We start from the raw sequence: 26424 nt of genomic DNA, 5'->3' as shown, positions 1-26424 counted from the left end.
ATTGACACGTTTTAAAATAAGTAGGTAACTAATTTTTGGACATGATTTCTTTTCAAAAGAGGTCCTCGTAGGGTCAAAAAAATTCTCTGATGTTTATCTTCACACAAATTTTTTCATTTCAGGGTCAAAAATATTGAACAGATCCCCTCATAAAAAATATTTTTTGGGATTTGGTTTTTCTGAAAAAAATGTGTTCTTTTTCTGAATATATGTTGCAAAAAATTTTTTAAAAAATTGATTAGACGACGTTTATTTTTTTTTCTTGTAAAATTAGCATGGAAAGACTCTATTTTGGGAACCTTCATCTGCATCGCATACTTGAAAGACTTAACTACATTTTTTTGATTTCTTGATCCTCGGTGAAAATTGAAATAATTTTATTGCGCAAGTAAAGTTTATTTCAAGAAGGAAACAAATGTCCAACACACAACAAATGAAAACCAAAAAAAAAAAAATAGGTAATTAAAATATGCAGGTAAAAGTAGGTTAGGTAGGCAATATATAAATAGATACTTAGTTACTTAATCATAATAAAACTAAAACAAAAACTCAAGAATGATAACATAATTGGTAAATATGAAACATATAAATTTTTTTAAATTAGGGTCATAATTTTAATTAGAGGACCATAAAAGAAATCATTTATCGCCAAGTTTGGCTTTCAAAAAGTAAAATCAGCATAATATTGTTCCTCTAATTTCTTTTTCCTGTCATATTAAAAAAGTTGAAAAAAAAAATTGAAACTGTTTTCGATTTTAATTCCTCTTACCTATTTAAAAATATCATTAAAGAGAGAAAATTTAGGGAAATAGAACACTCAAGTAGGTATATGGAAAAGCATTTCAACATTAATGAAAATAATTGAGAGAATTTTCATAAGTAAAAACATTTAAATTTAAAATAGTTTTACACACAGCGAGAACATTAGGTCGAATCGGATACATAAATTGGTCCAAAGACTTACAATCTATCTATAAGTTAATTTTAATGATCGAGAATTGAAGCTGCAGAGTAAAAGAATACCACTGCCGGTAGACCTACTACACCAATTAATAAAATATAAAAAATGCAACACCGCAGCAGCAACAGTGGCGGTTCTATTCTCGCCACCAAACAATTATACGAATACCATAATTTTTCCACCTTTATACATCACCTAAGGTACTCGTAATTATCTATCTGCGACAAATTATAGGTACTCTTATATAGATAGATACAGAAAGAGAAATTTTTTCCAACAATGCAGTCATCGCTGTTGAGGTGACAAACGCAGACTACATTGTTATTTAATCGTTTCCTTGGATGCGAATCAATCGCGTGTAATTGTCTAATTGCTTATTATACTGTGAGATGCCGCGGATGGAAAATTATTACACCATGTATTCTTTATTACGTGTCAAGAACCATACTTTCATCGGATCGGATTTACCCTTCATTACAACCGGTCCTCGGTATTGGAAATGGAATTGAGGGTCGTTGTTTTCTGCATCTTTCAAACATCTGAAAAATCAAAATATCGATTTAAGTACATATTTTTTCGGTGCATAATCGTATTAGGTAGGTAGTAGGTACATCGAATGTCTCAGATTAACAAGAGAGGGTGGTGAAAGCAACCTTACAACTTCGCGTAAGGATTCCTTGAACGTGTTTAAGAAAAGAAATAGAAAACAAATGCAGTTTGAAAATATTTATACAAATGTTCATACGAGTAGATGTGTTGAAAATTATACCTACCTACTTAAGTTCGTAAATAAATGGTTGGTAAATATGTCTCAGTGAAAGAAATGAGCTTTCTTTGAACGGATTGTTTTTTTTTTTTTTTGGTGAATGTGAAAAAAAATGTCGATAGATTGGTTATTAAATGATATGTTCGTTAATTTGGATCGTGGTTATTTACTCGAACAAAATACTAGACAGCAATTGGTGAATTATTTTAATACGGTTATCGAAGACTTCACCAGGAAGAACGATCCGGTTAGCGATGGACAAGATGAATGTAAACAAGTGAGTGGTGATTTATTATACCGAAGGTAGCTGGCATGGCAGATTTACGCGGAATCGCATCTTAAGTCGAGTAATCTCAGTTATGATGCAATGAAGATGAGTGTAGGTTCTTCAAAGTTCGATTTTTCTGGATTAGAAGCACCTATCAAAAGTTTTTTTTTTTTTGCCAACAAACATCTTTTGTCAAAATTGGCAGAAAAAGTCTCATTTTTTATGCCAAAAATTATCAAAATTTTCACTCTTTTGCAAAAAAATATGACAAAGTCTCATTTTAAAAAAAATGCTTAAAAGACTCGTTTTTTTTATCGAAAATTGCAAAAAAGTCTCACTTTTTGACCAATACATGTAGTAGCCAAAAGACCGGCTTTTTGTTGAAATTTTCAGCCTTAAATTTTGCCCCAAATTGCCAGAAATTATAACTTTTTTACCAAAAGTTTTCAATAAACCTTCCTTTTTTTTTGCCAAAAATTGAAAAAAGTCGTATTTTATCAAAATATTACAAAAGGTTGTTTTTTATCAAAAAATTGTGAAAATGCCTCACGCTTGTAAAAAATTAAGTACATATAAAATTCACTGTTATGCTAAAAAATAAAAATTGTCAAAATTCTCATTTTTTTCATCAATAAATTTTTACTACTTTTACTTCACTTTTTTCAAACAAATTAGGTTAAAAATTTCCTATTTGCCAAAAATTGCTAAAGAGCTTTGCTTTTTGGAGAAGTTGCCATAATTTTGTCTTCTACCAAAAACATCATTAAAAAGTCTGACTTTTTGTCAAGATTGCCAACAAGTTTTGTTTTTTTACAATTCGCTTGGAATTTCCATTTTATTGCAAAAAGGTCCAAAAAGTCAAATTTCTGTACAAAAAGTTGTCCAAAAGTATTTTTTTGTCAAAAATCGCCAAAAAGTCTCGTTTATGCCAAAAAATTGCCAAATTACTTCATTTTTTAAAAACTGAAAAAAATCCTCAATTTTGTGTAAAAATTCTCCATGTTTTCCCCAAAAATTGCCAAAAAGTCTGATTTTTTTAGCAAAAAATTAAGTATGAAAATAGGTCACTTATTCGACAAAAATTAACTTACAAAAAACATCACTTTCGTGCCAATAATTTTCAAACTTTTCACTTTCACAAAAAATTTAAAATAAATCCACACTTTTTGCTGAAAATGTCTAAGTTGCTAAAAAGTCTTGCTTTTTTTGTAGAAATTGTCACAAAATCTTGCCTTTTCCCGAAGAGGCGAGAAGTATATCTTTTCTCAAAATCCAGAAAAAAATACTGTAAAAAGGTCTCATTTTTTCAAAAAAAAAAAAAAAAAACTACAAAAAAGTATTTTTTTTTACTTGAAAAATTCCAAGAAATTTTTGTGTTTTTTTTTTTGCTCCAAAGCTGCCAAAAATTATGAATTTCAAGTCAAAATTGAAAGTCTTGGTTTTTATCAAATAGGCCTATACTTAATTAAAAAAGCCTCACATTTTTGACAAAAAAAAAAAAAAAAAATCAAAAAATAATAATTTTTGCCAAAAACATTTTTTTTTTTGAAAATTGTAAAAAATTACTCAGATATTTATTTTGTCAAAAATTAGAAAATCCCAAAGAAAGATCACCTTTTCAACAAAAAACTACAAAAAAGCAGTTTTTATTTTTACCAAAAATTACCAAGAAGTCATTTTTTTGAAAAATCTGTCAAAAATTTTAGGTATATTTTTTGTCAATAATTTCCAAAAAGCCTTGATTTTTACCAAAAAAAGTTCAAAAAAGTTTTACTTCTTGGAAAATAACTGCGGGAAAAGTATCATTTTTATTTTTGCTGAAAATTTGGGAAAAACGTAGCTTTTTACCAAAAATTGCAAAATAATCTCGTTTTTATGGAAAATTCGGTGAAAGGTTTTACTTTTTCGACAAAAAGCAGTAAAAAAGTATCACATTGTCAAAAGTTTCAAAAATTATCTACTTATTATTTGCAAAAATTTTTATTCTCGCTTTTGTCAAAAATGGTCAGAAATTTTTACTTGTTCACCACAAAACATTTGTTTCTTATTTTGCTAAAAATAGTTAATAAGTGCATTCTTTTTTTCCCACAAATTGTCGACTAAGAAGCCCTGCCCTTTTCTAAAATTTTTACAGTTATGTTTTCTTCCAACAATTTCCAAAAATTTTGTTTTGTCTTTTGTGAGTAAACGTGGCAATAAAGTCTTGTTGCAGTTGTCAAAAATTCCTTGAAATTTACATTTTGAAAAAAAAAACTTTCTATAAGGTTGGACTTTTTTCTCAAAAATTGACCTAAAGTTTTGTTTTTTCCCCATAAATTGCTAAAAATTGTCAAATTCCCTTTTTATTGTCATAAACTGTTGAAATTTTTCACTTTTTTGACAAAAAAATCTCGCTTTCATATCAAAATGTCTCGAAATACATAATGTCACTTTTTTTACAATAATTGCAAAATTGTTTGTTTTTTGGTAAAATTTTCATTGCCAAAGTTTTTCTTGGGGCCAAAAATTGACAATGAATCTGACTTTTTGCTCAAAATTGCGACCAAGTTTCACTTTTTTTTTGCCAAAAATTTCTGAAATTTTTTATCTTTTGCTAAAATTTGCAAACGTTTTTTTTTGCCAAAAATCAAAAAGTCTCACTTTTTTCCGAAAATTGCTCAAATGTTTTTTCCATAAATGACCAAAACGCTCTGCCTTTTGTTAAAATTGCCAGTCTTGTTTCTGCCAAAAAATAACCAAAAAATCTTACATTTTTAAAGCAAAAATTTATGAAAATTTTCAATAAGTTTGGATTTTTATCAAAGTTTTGAAGAGATTTTTTTAATTACTTATTTTTTGGACATTTGGTAAAATGTTTTGCTCACATTTTCTATTACTTTTTGGTCAATTTTTGGTTCCTTTCTCAAATTTTTTAGATTACCCTTTAAAGTTAGTCATTTTTTTGATCACATATTTCGGAATTTGAACCTTCAACTGACACTGGGTGCTACACTTGTGTAAGTCTTTCATGTCAGCCAATCCTGGTTACCCCTCTTTTTTGTGACCAGACTTTTAGTTTCGAATAATATGATCTAAATCCTCAATCGTACTGTGCTTTTTTCCTCAGGTAGTCCAAGCAGCTTTGAAATTCCACGAAAAATCCAAACAAAACAACAGCCAAGTATGCCTAATGGGTAAATACCACGACTTACTCTACGTAGCCGCCAAACTATGCTATCTATGGGACCTAAAAGACACCCAGATCATCTGCTCCCTCCTCTCAGACATCTACTCTTGCGAAAAAACCTTCGAGAAATTATTCCAGTGCGCCATTTTCGGCACCAAGGTAACCCAACTGATCTCCGGCTGGAGAAGCGACTACAAAACCCAAGACGAGAACATAAAAGCTTGCCAGTATTTCGTCGAACATGCAGCCAAAGGTGCCTTCGCAGTTTCCCACCATGGTCTCGAGTACAACCTCGTAGACGTTCCGATGACCTCGTACGAAAAACTATCCCCTTTAAAAGTAGCCATAAAAGCTGATAAATGGGACGTGGCTAATTTACTCATGAGCTTAGGTGCTCTGACGTATGTGCCATTTGACCACGTAGAGTACGAAAAGTACACCTTGTTCGAGACTTTTATAGAAAAACTCGAGAAATTCTACGAATGTCCGGATAATTTGACTGAAAGCTTCGCTATGTTTTTGAGATCAGTGCCTCGTATCGGGAACGTGTTCAAATTGGAGATAGAAGACGATGAAAGGATGGCTGTGATTACTGTTTTGAACGAATTAACGAGTAAGAATCTTCAAGAACCTGAATCATTGAAGCATTTGGCAAGATGCTCAGCTCGAGAGTATTTATCGAAAAATCACTTGCTTCCGGCCAGATTGAGTAATTTACCTGTACCTTTGTCGATTTGTAAATACATCGATTTAGTAGATTAAGGTTACCTGGTTTCGTTTTTTTTTTTTTTATTTCGGGGTTTCGTTTTCGTTTTATTATTATTAATACACAATAAAATCATATTTCCAGCCTGGTTTCACCTTTTTGTCAATAGCTAGGTAAATAGCGCGAGAATAGTGAAAATTTTTTATATTATTATTAGGTATTATAATGGCCACACGAAAAAAAAAAAACGTTCGTCATTAATTACACGTCTGCTGCTGCGGTGTGGTCTGCTCGGATAGGGACCAAGAAGACGCGCGCCCGTGGCCGTTTGTAAAGAAATTAATTTAGCAATAATAACAATGGCGATAATTACCTGTACGCGTCTTCGGAAACATTAATTTTTCCTGGTTCGCCAGTCGTTTCCGTCCTACTTGTTAAATTAACTGTGTTGCCAAATAAACAGTAACGAGGCATTCGATGACCAATGACTCCGGTCACCACTTCGCCAGAATGTATACCGATTGTGATTCTCTGTATCAAAAGTACGACAAATAAAAATCAGTGTGAGAGATTTAAATTGAACGTCTTCTTAGGTGATAATTGAGCTTGTGGTGTTTATGCATGTCTATAAGCACTTGTAAGTCTTACCACCGGGTTCCCGTTAACGATTACTTCTTTACATAAGTCCATCATGTCTAGAGCTAGCTTAGCCATGCATCGGGCGTGTTGTTGACATGGTTCGGGTAGGCCACTGACTGCCATGTATTTGTCTCCGACTGTCTCGACCTGTGGAATGGTGGAGAAAATTATATACTGAGTAAAGTATGGAGGTAATGATTCGTGAGATGAAATACAGATTGTGAAATATTCCTTGGACATGGGGAAAACATTTGTCAATTGGTGAAATGGTTTTTCTTTTTGTAACTACATATCCCCCACTTCGATGAGATCTGACTGAAGAAGTTGTTCCTTATTCAGCTTATGAAATTGAAAATAACTTGATCGGCCTCAATTCGATGGGAGGTCATGGCTTCAATCTTGACAGGGAAAGTGTAAAAAATCAAGAATTGATCCAATTTTTTATTGAAATTATAATTGTTTGTTATTTTGAGTTGGTAGCAAAAAGTTTTCGAAACGTTTTGTGGCCTTTACAAACATTTTTTTAATGTGAGGAGGCTGCTTAATGCACAAGAAACCTGTCAGATCCTCGAAAAAGGTACTCACACCCCTCCTTCTCTTCTCACTGGCGAGATCTAAAATTATTTTAAAAATGCTCTTTTGAATTATCAAAAGTGGTCCAACTTTTGTCTAAAAACTTGGAAAAATTTAGATGGAAAAAACTTTAGGCAAATGAATGTTCAATTCATGTTGTTTTATGCAATTTTTGAAAATACATTATTTTTGGAAGTGCTTACTGCTTATCTTCCTGGTTGTACAAACATAATTCAAAAAAATTTAGATCGTTTTCGAACTTTTTTTCAAAAAAGTTTGTGCAGGAAGTATTTTTTTGTTCTTCAAAACGGTTGAGAAAATTCTGGAAAAAATAATATGAAAAAATAAAGTAAGCAATTTTTGAAGGTAGTGACATTTTTCAATTTCTACAACAATCTCTCAACTCAATGAGTTGTTTTGTTTTCCAGTTGAAAATTCTCCTGTTTCAAAATAGCCTATAAGTAATAATTTAAGAAGAATAATGTGTTCCACAGAATAAAAAAATATTTCCTTTCTAAAGAACTCCCTTCGTTTAATTTTTCTCTTTATAGGCCAACTGGTTTTGCAAAAAAAAAAAAAAAAACGAAAATCTTGAAAAAATTAACAAAATTAGTTTCTTTGTTTTTCAAAAGTTGAATTTTTCGTCCCAAACTAGCCTGCATTTTCAGTTCTATGATCTATCGTGGTAAACTCTTCGGTGTCTTATTTTGTGACACTTTTTTTTTTGGAAAATGGGCGGGAAGAAGGATTCTGGAAAAATGTTAAATATGTAATTTCAAAAGAAAATAGGTAGAAGATATTTAATTTTTATTCAACTTGAAGGGGAAAAAAAGAAAAATTTCCACTATTTAGGTTGACATTTGACTTCAACTGGAAAAATGAGAAAATTAGAAACCCAATTTCTCCACTTAAATGGATGTCATTTTACTTGTTTAAATCCATTTAGTGATTTGATTTCACAAAATTAGCATCATTTTTTTTTTGAAAATTTCTGAAAATTTTTGGTGAATTACTGGTAATTTTTAGTAGGTACCTAATGGTTTTTTTGGTAATGTACTTGTCACTTTTGATGAATTACCAGTAATTTTTGGTAAAATAGCAATAATTTTTGGTGAATAACCGGTAATTTTTGGTGGAATTACCAGTAATTTTTTTGGTAAAATTACAGATAAGTTTTTGGTAAAATTACCAGTAATTTTTTAGTGAAATTACCAGCAATTTTTTGTAAAATTATCAGTTAGTAGTTATTTGGTAGAATTACCACTGATTTTTTGATGGAATTGCCAGTAACTTTTTGGTGGAATTGCCAGTAATTTTTTGGTGGAGTTACCAGTAATTTTTTGGTAAAATCACCAATAGTTTTTTACAGGTGATTTTTTGGTAGAATGACCAGTAATTTTTTGGTGGAGTTACCAGTAACTTTTTGGTGGAGTTACCAGTAACTTTTTGGTAGAGTTACTGGTAGTTTTTTGGTAAGATAACCAGTAATTTTTTGGTGGAGTTACCAGTAATTTTTTGAAAAAATTACCAGTAATTTTTTGGTGGAGTTACCAGTAATTTTTGGGTAAAATTACTGGTAATTTTCTGGTGGAGTTACCGGTAATTGTTTGGTAAGATTACCAGTAATTTTTTGGTGGAGTTGCCGGTAATTTTTTGGAAAAATTACCAGTAAGTTTTTGGTGAAATTGCCGGTGAGGTTTTGGTAAAATTACCAGTAAATTTTGGTGAAATTACAAGTAAATTTTTGGAAAATTTCTGATGACTTTTGGTAAGTTACCAGTTCTTGGTAAATTTACCAGTAATTCTTTGGTAAAATCGCCAGCAATTTTCGCTAAAATATCCAGCAATTTTCGCTAAAATATCCAGCAATTTTTTGGTGAAATTACCAGTAATTTTTGGTAAAACCACCAATAGTTTTTGGTAAAATTATCAGTAATTTTTGGTAAAATCACCAGTAATTTTTTGGTGAAATTGCCAGTAAATTATGGTAAAATTACCAGTAAATTATGGTTAAAATACCGGTAACTTTTGGTAAAATTACAGGCAATTTTTGGTAAAATTACCAGTAATTTTTGGTGAAATCAACAATAAATTTTAGGAAAATTTCTGATGACTTTTGGTAAGTTACCAGTAGTTTTTAGTAAATTACCAGCAATTTTTGCTAAAATTACCAGTAATTTTTTGGTGAAATCACCAGCAATTTTTTGGAAAAATTACCAGTAATTTTTGGTAAAGTTACCAGTATTTTTTGGTGAAATCACCAGTAATTTTTGGTGAAATCGCCAGTAAATTTTGATAAAATTACCAGTAAATTTTAAGAACATTTCTGATGACTTTTGGTAAGTTACCAGTAATTTTTGGTAAATTACCCCAATGATTTTTGCTAAATTGGTGATATGGCCTTTTGTAAACAACTGGCAGCAGTAATTTTCTGTAAAGGCGTCAATTTCTCGTAATCTTTGGTACTTAATTTACCACTTAATAATTTACACAATAATCCTTTTAAGCTAACAAGGGAACTACCCAAGGTGTGACACGCCGATCGTAAAAATTTTTTTACAGGCGGATAGAGCATCAAAAAATATACTATGAGCCAAAATTTTAGCTGCTGAGGTTCACAGGGGGGAAACTTAGGGGGGTTTGAATATCGAAAAATCGCAAAAATACACAAAAATACACTGAAAAAAATATAAAAATTGAAATCATTCGGCACCCTGTTCGCCTCAGCAGCTAATTTGACTTATCGACTGTTTGTAATTTGAAGGTGCCAAAATTCGAATATTTTTTTAATTTCTCGATTCGACTCCCCTGACTTCAAAAGTACTAAAATATTGAAAATGAGGAGGGGTCAATACACATTTTCAATACTTTTCAATCCCCCCCCCCCGAGTTGAGAGCTGGTAGGGCAATCAAAACATCGTTGCGCATAAGTAGGTATTTATGTAATAATTTGCGTACCTATTGATATGAAAAGGTCACTGAACGTGAATGGACATTTTAGCAAACCAGGAAAAAATTGATTCACAGACATGAATAAAAATCAATAATTTTTTGAAAATTGATTTAAAATCAGTCGAGTCCTCCGGAAGTCATGCAGGATTTTATTTTTACATGAAATCTCTAAAAATCTGATAGAAATTAAACGTACGAGTATTTCATAAAAACTGCCTAAAATTCATCCAAAAAAAAAAATCAGAAAATGAAAATTGAAAAATTATGGGAATATGTTCAAAGTTTTAAACCAAGTGGAAAAAGTTTCCTCGGACCATGTACATAGAATCTGAATTGAAAATCATGAAATTATTTCAATAGCAGTTTTAAAATCATGAAAATAATTTCAAAACAGACTCAAAATCTAGAAATTATTTGTGATTTTTCAAAAATTATTCAATATTTAGCCCACATGCGATTTATGTAATTGATTTTTATGTGAAAGTTCACCGAATGTCTATAGGAATTAATGTCGACATTGGTGTGATCAAAGCTTTACCATTTTCGCAGGTGAGGTGCGGAGGGGAAGAACAATTGAAAATGTTAGGTCCAACATATTATCATAGAGTATATAGATAGGTATTAGGTACCTTATAAACATTGGGATTCTTTTTGGGATCGGTCAAAGTATCGAACGCTGTATACAGTTGATTAAGCATACGGACGATTTTCATTGCCCCTTTAGAATCGGAATTGACAGCACAGTAGTCGCTAAATCCGACGATGCCGGAGAACAACAAAGTAACGCAGTCGTATCGTTTCGGCAAGACCGGTCTTCCATGACGGAGTTCATTCGCAACGCTTATAGGTAGCACCGAGTATAATAGGCTGAAAACATACAGGCACTTAAGATTAACACTTCATTTTATTACACTATACACGTGAGCAGCAGTGAACACGTCCACATCTTTTAACTCTGAACTGTGCCAAATTCAAAGTGCTTTTTTAGTGATCATCTACGAGGTAGGTATGTACTTTATGTAGCAGAACTTCGCGCACTCGTCAATGGTGACCCTACCTGTCTGTTTTTTGTTTTTCGCTTTCCAGTTCTCGATACGTTTGTTGTAGTTTATCGGTCAAGAATTCCAGATTCCTCGTTAGTTTGTAATCTGCTTCGAATTGCTCGGACATAAGTACCAGGTCTCGAGTGGCGTCGTGTAGAGGGATGTCGCTGATGTAAAGGCCACGTCTGGAAATTTGATATGGTTTAAATATCGAGTTACAGGGTTTATCTAATTGACGAATTTATTATACGAGATTAGGTGTTACGAGTATAAGTGGGATATTGGCGCGTGTACCTGGTTAAATCGTCTAAGTTAACGACGCTGGGGTAACATAGGAATAGCATTAAATCTTCCTCGGGTAGATAAAGCATTTGACCCTGTGGAAAATTGATTAAAATTAGGTGCTTTACATCATACCTAATTTTAAGTACCAGGAAAGATTCGATGAAGTGTGAACAAATGTTGCCGAAATAGGGCTCATTTTTAGTCTGGGAGCGAAATAGAGGTCAGAATTGTAATCCAGATCGTAGAATAGGAGATCCTACATTACTTATCCGAATTAAGAATTTTGAGTTTTTAATCTCCTCTCGAGGGTCAATTTTGAGTCAGGAATCAAAAGATGAGCGTCAGAATTAAAATCACGATCCTAAAATTCCCAGTTTTCGATTCTCACAGCAGAATTTTCTCAAATTTTCAATTTTCAATCTGCCCTGCAGTTTTAAAATGAATATCAGAATCGAAATCAGCATCCTAAAAATATTCACATTTCAATACTCAACACATCAAAACTTCCACAATTAATTTGAATTTTCTACCCGCTTCTTTCCACTCAAGGTTCACTATGGGTTTGAAAACAACTTATGGGTTTGAATCGAATTCATCATTCTAAAATATTTGAAAAGATTTCGATGCTCATATCAAACTTTGCCAAAATTTTGCATTTTTGATCCCCCTCTTCTCTTTTTCTCCTTCAATCGTTTTCACTCAAGGGCCACTTCTGGGTTAGAGGGAAAGATAGAGATCAGAGTCGATATTACCACCAATCTTAGAAACTTCGAATTTTTTTAACCCCCTCCCCCTTATTTTGCAATCAAGGATGACTCATTTCTGAATCTGGGAGAAAAATTAAAGTTAAAACACTGTGATCTTGAATTTAAAATGCCTACATTTTGACACACCCTTATCAAAATTTTTCGAAATTTTCCTCCTCCTCCGATCTCATTTTGAGTCTGAGGGCGAATTGAACATCACAATTTAAATCTACGTCCTCGAATCACATCAATCTGAATATTGAGAATTTCTTCATCAGGTCTACTGTTAAAAAGTCTCTCTTTCCTTTTTCCTCTCGTTATTCTACAAAAGTACAGAAGAGAAAATTATTCTTATAAGGGAAGTACTTCAATTTGTATCTGAATTTTTGAACCCAGAAAAATACATCTCCAGGTAAACTTTCAGTGGCCAAAGTGCTTTTTTTTAAATTTTTGACGAATTTTTGAAAATCAAATTTCGGCCAAAAATTAAGAAAAAATCAAAATGTTACCAAATTGACTTGTCAAGTTGAAATTTTGCTTGAACTCTATTTTTGACCCCCCCCCCCCCATTTGATCGAAAACGAATTAAAATCATTTTGAACAGTTCTGTATTCTCCGAAAGATTTTTAAAAGTTGAAATTTTTTATCTACAAAAGGGTACCCCCCGATAAGATAGGCAAAATGCCCTTAACCTCAGATTTCGATGAAACTCACAGGGTATGTTTAGTACCCCCAAAAAATAATTTTGGGCCCATAACCCGCTCCCTACCCCACCCCCCTCAGGCAGGGGGGCCAAAAAACGCGTTTTTCAGGAGAAAAATTCTGCATCAGCGAGTAATTTAGATAAATTTATTCTGTAAACGAATATAGTTAGAGGATACATGGGGGTACCTCCCTGAATTTTTTCAGAATTTTTCATCGCATGGGGGGAGAAGGAGGGACAAAAGAAAACTTTAAATCGACATTACTCCGGAACGAAAAAACATACCAAAACGATTTTTTCGTCAAATATGTACTTTTAGGTCTACTTTCTATAGAAATCATCACCCGGCCATTTGGAGTGGTGGGTCAAGCTGAAAAGTTCAAAAAACTCTCAAAAAATCACGTTTTTTACGTTTTTCTTCAAAAATATGGACAAATGGTCAAAATCGAAGAGAACCAAGTGTTGTTCAGCGTGAAATTTTACCTCAGAATGTGTAATTGAAAATTCATTTATACCACGCGATCGTATGGTAAAACTACACGTGCAGAAGTATTTGTGCTTACATCAAGATAGCTGAAAGGGTATTCCTTGGTAAAATAGGTGAAATGCCCCAGTCCTCGGATTTCTGAAACTTTGATGAAACATCGTTGGGTACCTTTAAAAAAAATGTTGGAGCCAAAAAAAATCCCCCACCCCACTTCCCTTGCTCACAATAGCGAAAAAACGTTTTTTTTGGGGGGGAGGAGGGATCATGCTTCAACGAGTTCTGAAAAAAAAAAGATGTTTTAAATTCACTCAAAATATATAGAGGAGACAGTATGATGAAAGTTCATACGTATTTGAGATTCTGCGTCGATCTATGCTATTGCCGTCAAAATCCAAGTGCACTTTTAGGAAATTTTTTTTTGTCAATATCTTCCCCCTGGGGAGCCAAAAATTTTTGAAAAAATTTACGTTGCTAGAATCATTTCTTCTTCAAGTACATATTTTGAGTGAATTTAAAACATCTTTTTTTTCAGAACTCGTTGAAGCATGATCCCTCCTCCCCCCCAAAAAAAACGGTTTTCGCTATTGTGAGCAAGGGAAGTGGGATGGGGGATTTTTTTTGGCTCCAACATTTTTTTTAAAGGTACCCAACGATGTTTCATCAAAGTTTCAGAAATCCGAGGACTGGGGCATTTCACCTATTTTACCCAGGAACAGGGGTGCTGTGATCCCCCTGAGCATTTGATGAGTTCCCCCCTATTCTCAGTAAAACTTTACCCCCCCCCCCTATACTTCCACAAAAATTTTTCCAACTAATTGGCCAGAGATTGTTAGAACCATTTTTTAAAAACGGAATTTGGAAAAAAAATGTTGAATAATTATTTAAGTGTAATTGAAATTTTTCAATAATGGAGTAGATATGTTTTTAAAATTTCTTGGGTTAATTTTTTCCATTCTAGGAAATGTTTGAAAACTAGAGTAGGAAGTATAATTCAAATCTGCCCGAGCGAAGCGAGGGCGAAAGCTGTGAAAAATTAATAATTCAACATGTAAAACAAAGTCATATTTTATTCAAAAAGTTGATTTTCGTTGCTTCAAAATTTTCAAAAATTATGTACATTATACTATAGGTATCTATATTTTTAAAAATAGGAGTAAAAGCCTGAGCGAAGCGAGCGGAAAAACTTTTAAAAATTCACAATTCTTGAGAAGTAAGACAGCATTATTTTTGGTGTGAGGAGTCAATTTTTCTACCTTCCAACTTCGGTCAGAAAAAAGAAAGAGAGAGTGATCTAGCCCGAGCGAAGCGAGGGCGAAAGCCGCGAAAAAGTAATAATATGAGGTGGAAAATAATACCATTTCTGATGATGTACGAGGTATAAACGTTGTTTTCGTGGTTTCAAAATTTTTTGTCTTTGGGAGAGTAAATCGAATACCATAAAAGCCCGAGCGAAGCGAGCGCTGAAGCTTTTGAAAATTTGCAATTCTTCAAGAGTAAAACATCATTATTTTTGATGGGAGAAGTCAATTTTTGTTTCCCTTTCCCCTTACTTTGGCCAAAGGAAAGGGAAGTGATCTAGCCCGAGCGAAGCGAGCGAAAGGTTTTGAATTTTCAAGGAGCAAACATCAATGGTTCACCCGAGCGAAGCGAGGGAGAAAATTTTTTTGATATTACGAGCAATTATCAATTTTTGCATGGTAAATTATATATTTTTTCTCACTTGGGGGGGGGGGGGGGGAATGAGATAAATTTAGGGGGGGAAGAGAAAAAATGAAAAATTTTTTACTTCCCCCCCAAAAATTCATTTGATGAGTTACTCATCACGAAACCCCCATTACAGCACCCCTGCCCAGGAATACCCTTTCAGCTATCTTGATGTAAGCACAAATACTTCTGCACGTGTAGTTTTACCATACGATCGCGTGGTATAAATGAATTTTCAATTACACATTCTGAGGTAAAATTTCACGCTGAACAACACTTGGTTCTCTTCGATTTTGACCATTTGTCCATATTTTTGAAGAAAAACGTAAAAAACGTGGTTTTTTGAGAGTTTTTTGAACTTTTCAGCTTGACCCACCACTCCAAATGGCCGGGTGATGATTTCTATAGAAAGTAGACCTAAAAGTACATATTTGACGAAAAAATCGTTTTGGTATGTTTTTTCGTTCCGGAGTAATGTCGATTTAAAGTTTTCTTTTGTCCCTCCTTCTCCCCCCATGCGATGAAAAATTCTGAAAAAATTCAGGGAGGTACCCCCATGTATCCTCTAACTATATTCGTTTACAGAATAAATTTATCTAAATTACTCGCTGATGCAGAATTTTTCTCCTGAAAAACGCGTTTTTTGGCCCCCCTGCCTGAGGGGGGTGGGGTAGGAAGTGGGTTTTGGGCCCAAAATTATTTTTTGGGGGTACTAAACATACCCTGTAAGTTTCATCGAAATCTGAGGTTAAGGGCATTTTGCCTATCTTATCGGGGGGTACCCTTTCACCCAATTGATTATACCTTGAGAAGTAATTTCAGGTGGTTCATGGAGCCTCGAGGTCGTATTTCGGTAATTCCAGACTTACAAAAAATATCACAAAAAGTTGAATTTATTACTTTGAGACGTAAAGTTGCGAAATCTTCATTTGCTTGAGTTCTCATAAGTCCAGGTTTGGTTCGCAAAACGTAAACTGTATTGATATGTGCCAAAATGTTTTCAAACGTCAAGTCCAAATGAGGCCTCACCTGTGAAAATATGAATCAACAGTCAGAATTAATCATTGGTAAAATATGATAGTCAAGGTGAGTGGTTTTTTTGAATTCTTTGGGAGTTTATATGGAAAGAGGTCGAAGAAAAGTTTTAGGTAGCAATATGTCGAAAAGACTAGTAAAAAATTTCCGGTTTCTCATGCATGAAAAATTGTTCAATTTTTTTTTACAAAAATAGTCAATACGACGCTCAATTTTTGGTGAATCATTCACGAACGAATGGATCAATTTTTTGAAATAACCATTCGTCCACGAATTGATCAATTCTTTAATTTATGAATCAATTCGTTCTCGAAGGAGTCACTTTTACGAATCAATTCGTTTGCGAATGATTCACAGAAAATGAGTGAATGAATCGACTCGTTCGCGAACGAATCACTTATACGAATCAATTCGTTCGCGAATGATTCACCAAGAATAATTCAATTCGTTCGTGAATGATTCATCATGAATTGAGTGAATGAATCGATTCGTTCGCGAATGATTCACCAAGAATTATTCAATTCGTTTGTAAATGATTTATCATAAATTGAGTGAATGAATCGATTCGTTCGCGAACGAGTCATTTATACGAATCAATTCGTTCGCGAATGATTCACCAAGAATGATTCAATTCGTTCGTGAATGATTCACCATAAATTGAGTGAATGAATCGATTCGTTCGCGAACGAGTCATTTATACGAATCAATTCGTTCGCGAATGATTCACCAAGAATGATTCAATTCGTTCGCGAACGAGTCACTTATACAAATCAATTCGTTCGCGAATGATTCATCGAACTTCAAAAATTCAGTAAATGAATCGATTCGTTTGCGAACGAGTCACTTATATGGACAATTCGTTCGCGAATGATTCAGTAACTATTGATCAATTTGTTCGCGAATGATTCACCTAGAAATCAATCAATTTGTTCAGTCGCCAATTGGTTGTGAAATGTGAATGATTCAATTCGATTCACTTTTCACAAAAACCGAATCAATCGTAAAGTAATTGATCTGTTTGCGAATGATTCGCTGAGAAATCAATAAATTTATTTAATTACTAATCGTTTGTGAATGATTCGATTCGATTGTAAATAACAGATCAATTGCTGTAGGTACAAATGTTTCAAAAAAAGTGAATCAATTCGTTCGTGAAAGATTTTATCTGCAGAAAAGTCGGTCTTCTCACGCTAAATGCGCGAGTGTTTTTTTTTTTTTTTTACTAATTTTCGATAGAAATTTGAGAAAGTGAAAAAATTTCTATTCCCTTCTCCGGAAAGGTAAAAATTAATTATTTTCAATAATATTTTCCTAAAATAAAAAACATTTTCCAACTTCATTTACTCAACTAAATTCCGTTTTTAAAACTTTTCAACTTTGACAAATTCCATTTGAAATGAGAGATTGGAAATTTTTGTCACTTTCATTAACTCGGGTGCCATTTTTTAAAACTCTCTCTCAATATGTCTTTTAAATTTCTGAAAAATAAATTAGAAGGGCGACCCATTATTTGCAAAATTACTTACTGGATTCAGTATATCTGTAAGTTTACATTCGCAAGAAGTAGCCGATGGAATCACTCTGGCAATCGCAGATCCAGTCTGTACAATATGAAGATATCTATCGAACATTAAATGAAAAGGGAACACCTTGCAGAAGGTGTATGGGCTGATTTTGGGCTCTAAAAACAAATAATAGAAATTGAAATAAGTATGACAAAAAATTCGTAAAAATGCATCTCATCACTGTACCCAAATATAAAGTTTCTTCTACTTCTACCGCCTGTTGACTTTGTTCACTTCTTTGACTGGATTTCTCAGTGATGAGGAATTGAACGTGGTCATTTTCTTCTTTAGTTTTAATTATTTCTACTTCTACTTCGACACCGTGTAATTTACTGGCTACTGCCTGCAAAAAAAATTAAATAATTAGCTATATTTTTCTTCAAGATTACCTTCTTGTTTCTCATCATCGTTCGTATCGTACGCCAATGATTGATAAGTTGCCTATCTGATGCCTTATTTTTTGCCAGACGAGTGTTTTGAAACCAGAAATCTCGTATTTTATTTTCGAATTTCACCGCTAATGGTGCCTGAATACGTTCGTAGCTCTGGTGGTTGTTACTCTCAGTGAAATTCTGATTTTATAATGCGAATAATGAATATTTACTTTGACAATTCCAATCACAATGTATTCCAAGCCAGGACGTTCCGAGTAATAATGCAAAAGTAACGCTTTATCTTCGGGTCTTTCGGTACATCTGAACGATGGAGCTCTCATACCAGGATACAGGGTGCCCAAATGATCATGCAATGCGTCCAAATTCTGAATAAATTAACAAACAAATTAATAAATATATCTTTAAATTGAGAAAAAAAGCATCATTTTCAAGACTTCAGATCTAAACTCTTCCCCCTAAAAGTCAAATGAATACCTAAACAATTCGAACCTGTAAAAAATCTCTCGGAGTAGCTCCCAATACTTGAAGTATTTTATCGTATCCAGAATCTTGACAAAAATCAAAAAACATCTTTCCGAACAGTTCTAAGATTGCGTTTGCTGGAATATCTGGAAAAACATTCGCAAAATTACCACTTTAGCGAGTAGTTTCGAAGCAATAGCACCAGATGGCGTTAGTAGCATCTTATTCGAATTGAAAAGAGCACAATTTTGTTATTTTTATTACGAACGAGTGGTTTCGAAAAATTGTTAAAAAATTAGTTTTCATAAAATTCGAGGATTTTCTCAATCTTTTCTACATTTTTTTCATCTCATTTAACCTTTCATTGGACTTTTTACTTGATTATTGTGTTCCTCGAACGTGATCGATCTATTTTATTCTAGGTAATTATTAATTGATATTTTATATTTAGGTATTTTTAGCAATAGGTACTTACTGAGCACTTCAACAGCTGCTGCTACGATATTATAGGTCATTTCGTCATCGTAAATTTGACGCACCAAGAACTGTCCTTCCATGCTCACTTCAGCATTTTTCCTAAAAATTGAACAATTTTAATCAAACTGTAATTCGATGGCAAATTCCACCGAAAAAAAAAATAATTACACTCACTTTATCCTTTCCCACGTCTCTTCACCGAAGGTTTTCAAAACCAGCAGCTCCAAAGCGTGGTTCACAAAACCGTACTGAAATAAAAAAAAACAATACCACAATAATTTCATACGATACCAAAACCTATCGAGCATTTGATTTTTTTCATCTCTACCAAAATAAAAAAAAAATACTCCTCGAAAACAAAACTTTTTCACAAACGAATTTCCACTCGTAAAAAAATAAAACCAAAATGAAAAATACGTTCACTTACCATTTCGTTGAGGTATTTTCAGCTACGAAAAATCAGCAAAGTTGAACGGTGTGTTTCAAAACATAAACTGCGAAAGGATATCAGCTTTCCTCGTATCAAGCCTGCCAACGCATGCGTCCTTCTTCACTCCTTCGAAGGAAATTTTCCATCCAGTCAATAGATAGCAGTAATTGCATTTTCATTTTTTTCCCTTCATCCCTATTTTTGTAATCCAATCGACGAATCGCACCTGTATCGAAATCCGCACACGTACCAAGAATTTCCTCAACAATCAGAGACATAATTTGTTTTCGCGAATTGAAGTATGAATATTAAATATTCGCCTCATGTGTGTCTCGAGTCTCGACTCTTGTAAAGAAAAAAAGTTCGAACGAAGTTGATTTTTTCCCCACCGCAGGTTACGAACTACTTGATGATTAAATTTCGTTCATTGTAATTTTTTCCCCTTCGACCCGAGTCTAATTTGTATAAAAAATTCAATATTTACGCCGTTCTGGTTATCGATGAGGTATTCAGAAAGGAATCATTGTTGCGGAATGTATACGAAATTTTCGAGTTTATTTCCTCATCCTTAATTATATTGGAAATATTGTTTGCAAAGTATACGAAGATGGGAGATTTTTTTCGGAATGAAAATTTACCAGAATTTAGTATCTATTGTTAAAAAGTTTTTAACACGTGTAAATTTGTTGGTGGATATTTTTATCCCTGTATTTGGAAATATTCGTCAGTCCTTTTTTATTGAGAATATGTATTTCTTCGAAAAAATATGCTCGAAAATAAGAAAAGAAAGAAGTACAGAGATACGAAAAAAATAAAATTGCTAGTAGAAAATATTTTACATTAAAGTGCCGGAAATTTACTCACAATGATAAAAGTTTCAGTTTTTCGAGAAAAGAATTGTCTAAAAGAAGTAGAAAAACAAGAAATTGTACTTTCCATAGAAGTCACCGAGTTGATGTAAACTTCCTTATAAAAATGAGCCGAATGTATTCGAAATGTCTGTTTTATAAGGTTGCAAATATGCGAGATATTCGATGTTCTATGATGTCGCCTATAATAATGTACCCTTCTTTTGAATCTGTTTTCTGGTTTTTAGTTGATAGTTTTGTGTTTTGAGCAAGTATTTCATGTAGAATTTCCGACTTTGGTGGTTTTTTCTTATGCAAAATATGTATTGTTTGGGTTTGATTTTGTGTGGTCAGAGACGTTGAAATTATTTTTTACGAGTTTGACTTACTTATTGTTGGGAAGTTGAAAAAAAGGTCAACTTTTTAGTATAATTTATTTAGAAATGTTGTCGGTTTGTTGATTGGCGTTGTGGTTTGTTTCAGTGGTGAATTTTGTTGGTGATAATAAGTGAGGGTAGGTAAAATAGGGTTATTGTTTTGTGTAGATCTATTTGTATAATTTTGGGTTTTTTTGTTGTTTTTTTTTAGTTAGTATTACTTTTGAACCTGAGACAGGAAATGCCTTAAAAATTGGAAAAAGGCCATATCAAAAGCCAAGCCGACGTGAGTTTTATTAATTCACAACTTTTAGAAAATAAATTTTGAATTATAAGAATTGAACAATCTGAAAGATAACAAAGCTAGATAATAAATTTTAAACAGGTTTTTATGACCCATTGTGTTCTCTTATTTTCCTCTTTGTTTTACTTCAAAAATGGGAAAAAATGATAACACATTAGATAAGAAATTTTCAAATTTTAGGTGAAAGGTTTTTATGACCATTTTGTTGGATTAAGTAGGTATCTGTCTCTTCTATCAATTTAACGCCACAGTATAGGTAATGTTTTTCAATTTTGAAAAATCAACCTTCATGCAGTCTTTGTCTTATTTTCGAAATTGAACTAATGAAAAGTACCTAACTTTAGATAAGTCGAGAAGTCATTTTGGAATTGTGTTTTTATTGTCTTAATTTTCCAAGTGAATTATTTTTCGTGGTGATTTAGAATGGGACTTTTTTCTATTATGTACGTATTTCAAATGATTTTCTTTTTGTGATTTTTAGAATAAATTTTAGCCAAGTGGTTTAGAATTTCATTTTTTTTAAATTCAGCTTACAATGTAAAGATAGGGAAAGGAAAGACTGGCAGTGGTAATGATTATCACATTTACTGGTAAGAGGAGAAATCTCAGAAATATTCCCTAGAAAGTGAATATTTCCTCGATACCTAACTAGCTCGGAGAGAAGGCTCTTGTCTATCCTACCATATCTACACAGATAAAAGGTTGTTCAAAAGTCAATAAAAAGGACTCAAAGATGACAAATATTGAAATATATTAGGTATGTCTCAAAGTACAACATTTGTCAAAAGATTACAAATAAAAGGTAATAATCCTAAACTTATTCGTAAAGGAGAACATAGCAGAACAAAATGCTATGTCTCTTGGAAACACATATTATTGTAGTCATAAAAAGATGATTAGCTCTAAATTACATTATGCAAAGATCAAAAGCACTCAGGAGCAAGTCCTGGCATACTGGTTAATTGATTAAGGCCAAGTTAAAGTTATCTAATCCTAATCTCTAACTCTTACTCTGCTCATAAGTAGGTAATGTGCGACAGCGGCTCTACTTATGAGACGCTTCTACATTATTAGCAATAAAAGCATTGATAATGTGATTAATGGAGTGTGTTTCAACACTTACCCAACTATTCGCGTTAATCATCTCCAATTAAGGGGTCTATTTTTTAAATACCAACGACGATTCTGATTACTATATCGTAATATCATTGAAACTGGGTACATACTCTCATGGTCGACTAATGAGAGATTATCCAAAATGCCATAAAGACGCGGTAATTCATTGAATCTAATCGCGAATTATGTTAAAAAGACACAAATTCACACCGAACAAGTGGGTAATAATTAGGATTTATAAAAAGCAAGGAGGCCAAAGCCTAAAATAGTCAAGAGTTGACCACTGTACCGAGAGCTGCAGATCTTACACAGGTAGTGAAGAGTAGATATTTTCCAAACCTGGTCCAGATCCAGGATCGGAGAATTTAGCACGTAACCCTTTCCTCCCTACCTCTAAACCAGTTCTTCTCTGAAATACTACTACAGAGATAATTACGATAGTGACTACCATAGGCAGTCAGGGCATGTCTGCTCATCACAAATGCCCCCCATGGCCTTACCCTATGAACAAAGGTCATCGGGGGAGACCATGGAAGATAACAAATGATAGAGTGACATGCCAAGACCCCGCTCTCCCCCCCTACCGTACCTAATATCCCTAAGGATATGCCTTATCTGCATTAAGTTATTAGTGATTGGGCTTTTTACAATCCCTTCCTACTGCTCATTGAGAGTACATTTACATCAATTGTGTGCACAACTGACATCTCTGGAAATTTTCTCTTCTCTCTGTCTACCTTTTTGATTTTTTGTCCTACCTAAAATGACCTATGGTCCTCGCAGGAGGCCATGGGGGGCATAAGGCATATCCTTAGGGATATTAGGTATGGTAGGGGGGAGAGCGGGGTCTTGGCATGTCACTCTATCATTTGTTATCTTCCATGGTCTCCCCCGATGACCTTTGTTCATAGGGTAAGGCCATGGGGGGCATTTGTGATGAGCAGACATGCCCTGACTGCATATGGTAGTCATTGGTATAATTGAAGCAATTGGTTTCAAAAATACAAACATTTATCAAATTTTTGCACATTTTTGAAAAAAAAATAATTTTTGAATAAAGATCAGTTCGAAAAAACAATAGAGGAAAAACTGAAAAATAACAGATTCAGTTTTCATTTTTCAATTTTTATTTTATTATTATTTTTTTTAATTTTTAGTTTCAGTTTTTACCTTTTTCCCCCTTTTTTTCTTTTTTAGTTCATTTTGGTTCAAGTTGTACATATATTTAAGGGAGGTATCTCGCTGGGTTTGAAAAAACCTTCATTTTGATATGTAACATGGTAGGATTTGATAGCGCTTTTTTTGCTTTTTTCTTGCATTTTTATAGCGCTTAAAAATCCTAGCCCTAGTGATGACAATTTCTTATAAAGGAAATTTTCATTTTTTTGAGTGGTTGCAAATGAATTTTTTTTGGAATTATTTCAAGTGGATTTTTCGTGATTTTTTAGGGGTTAAATTCTAATGAATTTTTTTCAAGTGATGACAAATGAATTTCTTAAGAATAATTTCAAGTGAGTACTTGTGGTTATTTAGAATAAATTGTTCAATGAAGATTTTGTAAGGAACTTGTTTCGATTACTTACTTCAAAATAATATGATTTTCTAGTAGTATGAATTATTTTGGTAATCATTGAAATAAATTTTTGCCCAGTGATTCAGAAAATTAATTTTTTTAAATTCAGCTATCTACAAATTTTTCGTGTGGATTTTAGATTGATTTTTATGTGTTGAATTCTAACGATTTTTTTTTATGACAAATGAATTTTTTCATAATAATTTCAAGTGATTTTTTCGTAATGTAATGATTTATAATACTTAGGTACAAATACATTGTTCGATGATGATTTAGTTTGGAACTTTTTCATGATTATTTCAAATGAAACTTTTTTATTGTAATTTTTAATAAATTTTTGTGGCGATTCTTAAAATAAATGTTTGCCTTGTGATTCAGCTTAAGTATTAAGTACTATAACCTGCTTACCTGAGGTACCTTTGGCCATTGTTGTAGTTAAAGGCACGTTAATGGAAAAAAGTGAAGTAAGTAAAATTTAATTTTTTGAATTCAGTTCTTTTGACGATTTCAAGGTTTCGATTTTCTCGAAGTATGACAAATGGTTTTTTTTTCAGGAATTATTTCAAGTGAATTTTTTTTTGGGGTGGTTTAGAATAGTTTTTCAATGATGCTTTAGTTTGGAACTTTTTCTTGCTAATTTCAAGTGAAATAATTTTTTTGTAGAAATTTTTAATCATTTTTTTTTTTTTTTGGTGATTTTTATAATGAATTTTTGTGTAATAAAAAATTCACGCCCACTGTTACAGCTGCGCATGTCTAGTTTACATTTTTTTTTTCAGGTAGATAAAAAAAATATTAAAAAGAAACTAGAAGATCGAATTGAAATAATTATAATGTAATTTTTAAATTATGTAAATGTGAATAGTTTTTTTAAAATTTTTGGAGTAATAAAGTTTTAAAATTTTCTAAATGTCAATGTTTTTTCCTTCAAAATTTTTGGAACAATAGAAGAACGTTTTAAAAAAACTCACGCAGCTTGCGTGAGAAGACCCACTTTTCATTTTCGAAGATCTTATAAACCACCGAAGATATATTGACATGACATGTCACATCTATTTGATTGACGATGAAATGATTCACTTTATGTGAAACTTTTGTACAGGAATTGATCTGTTTTCATGCGAAGCTAATAGAATCATTTACGAACGATTGACGAATTTGACGATGAAACAAATTGATTGATTTCTTGTTAAATCATTCGCGAACGAATTGATTCATTTATTTAATTTTTAGTGAGTAATTTACAAACAAATTGATTAATTTACAGCGAATCGTTCGCTAACGAATTGAATTCTAAATCAGGTAGTAATCAATTAATTAATTCGCTCACGCGTTTTATTGCAAAAAAGCTATAGTTATCAAATAGAAGTATGTATTCAGACAGCTGATCTTCGGATAACATCGTATCCACTTTCAATTCATTCACAAAGGCGCAAAGTATTCCAATACTTTCCATAGCAGCAGAATTAAAAGTCACTTTTTTAACTGCGTAGTAGCAAATTGCGCAGATGGACCAATTATTCGAAATTCTTCCTAGCATACGGGTTAACTGTCTATAGGTGTTGGTCAATCTTTGTCTAGTGTAGCTCGGATTTCGTCCAAAATTGGTGTTTTGTAGTTACACGGTTAAATTCAGCATCCATTTTGTGCAATGACTCTAGTTTATGTTATGGTTCACGAAGGCAGAAACGCCATCCAAAGGTTGACTTGTTGAACACACGCAGAACAATGCCTGTGACACTTTATTTAGTCGTTTTGTGGCTAGGTCATTCGTTTCCTAAATGGATCATAATCATCATTAGAAGAAAAAAAAATACATCTAGATAGGTACCAAGTACCAACCGAGGGACGTACCGAAGAGGTTCGCCATGTACAAAGCGGGGAGGGGGGAAGAAAAAACCATTAAAACGCCAATTCGTAATTTGTCTCATTTCGATATTTCCCACTAAAATTTTTTTTCAAGTTCCATATAACAAAAAATTTATTTTTTCTTAAAAAATCATCATTTTTGTTACAAAATTTGGGAATACAAATTGCTTTAAAGAGTGTATAATTTTACTTCCATTTTTCAATTTTTTAGATTTTAAAACATTAAGTATAGGTAGGGGATTGGCGTATTCAACTTACATGTTCCTCAACTCTTTCAAAAGCAGTTTTCATAACTCATTGGACAGCAAATAACTGAACTAAACGTTCATTTTTTCGCTATAGTTGGAATACTACTTGAACTCCTATTCAATGGACTGGCACATACCTTGAAAATTTAAAATAATAAGAGTGTTCTATAGTTAATATGTTTCTACAGTTCGGGGAACAAGTTCAAGGCAAAGTTAGGTACCTATTATACTACTTGAATATTCAAAATGTATAGAAATTTTTGTATGTACAATAGAATAAGTGCGAGTAAGAATACTTACCTCACGATATCTGGATTCCGGAGGTACTCAAACTGCTAAAATACTTACCTTAGACATGACACAGATTTTAGGCGAAGAAGAAAAGTTTGCCCACTAAGTATATTGAACAGGCTTTGCTTCTTCGCTTCGATTCCAAGTTATGGATTAGGTAAGTACTATGTAGTACATAGATCACCACCAAACTTCTTACCTATTTAAATAATATTTATCTTGATGTTGATAAAATTCTTCAGATTTGCAGAGTAATTCCGTTATAGACCTTATCTTTCATGAATTTATGAAGTAGAGGAATGGAATGTTAATTGAAAATTTAACCTTATCTGTAGGTACCTACAACTTTGAAAGATATCGATTTGTACAGTGTAAAAGCTTTACTATATTTTAGCATCACCATCATCAAAATTATGGCCAAATCATATCACTGAA

General features: G+C 32.8%; 2 protein-coding genes and 1 long non-coding RNA gene across 3 annotated transcripts; 1 reads left to right on the top strand and 2 right to left on the bottom strand.

Annotated features, from left to right (window-relative positions):
- Positions 1 to 375: 375 nt before the first annotated feature.
- Positions 376 to 19480, bottom strand: Gycbeta100B (guanylate cyclase soluble subunit beta-1-like). The gene is made up of 14 exons (XM_065366019.1): positions 19361 to 19480; positions 19108 to 19181; positions 18932 to 19032; positions 18484 to 18602; positions 18204 to 18359; positions 17786 to 17942; positions 17561 to 17715; positions 15900 to 16028; positions 11369 to 11451; positions 11089 to 11259; positions 10661 to 10898; positions 6516 to 6653; positions 6241 to 6398; positions 376 to 1500 (listed from the first exon to the last, which is right to left on the bottom strand). Exons 1-14 carry the CDS (start codon positions 19361 to 19363, stop codon positions 1371 to 1373), a joined length of 1812 nt encoding a protein of 603 aa, XP_065222091.1. The 5' UTR covers positions 19364 to 19480; the 3' UTR covers positions 376 to 1370.
- stops (SOCS domain-containing protein stops) lies at positions 1659 to 6015 on the top strand. Its single transcript, XM_065366021.1, has 2 exons — positions 1659 to 2004; positions 5102 to 6015. Exons 1-2 carry the CDS (start codon positions 1840 to 1842, stop codon positions 5921 to 5923), a joined length of 987 nt encoding a protein of 328 aa, XP_065222093.1. The 5' UTR covers positions 1659 to 1839; the 3' UTR covers positions 5924 to 6015.
- A 5279-nt stretch (positions 19481 to 24759) lies between the features above and the next one.
- Positions 24760 to 26169, bottom strand: LOC135848819 (uncharacterized). Its single transcript, XR_010559445.1, has 3 exons — positions 25999 to 26169; positions 25709 to 25835; positions 24760 to 25358 (listed from the first exon to the last, which is right to left on the bottom strand). It is a non-coding gene; the product is annotated as an uncharacterized LOC135848819 (long non-coding RNA).
- Between the last annotated feature and the right edge of the window lie 255 nt (positions 26170 to 26424).

Source organism: Planococcus citri, chromosome 5 (assembly GCF_950023065.1).
Source record: "Planococcus citri chromosome 5, ihPlaCitr1.1, whole genome shotgun sequence".
Taxonomy (NCBI): Eukaryota; Metazoa; Arthropoda; class Insecta; order Hemiptera; family Pseudococcidae; genus Planococcus; species Planococcus citri.
The sequence above is the reverse complement of the archived record's forward strand: the minus strand, read 5'-3'. Positions and strand labels throughout refer to the sequence as shown.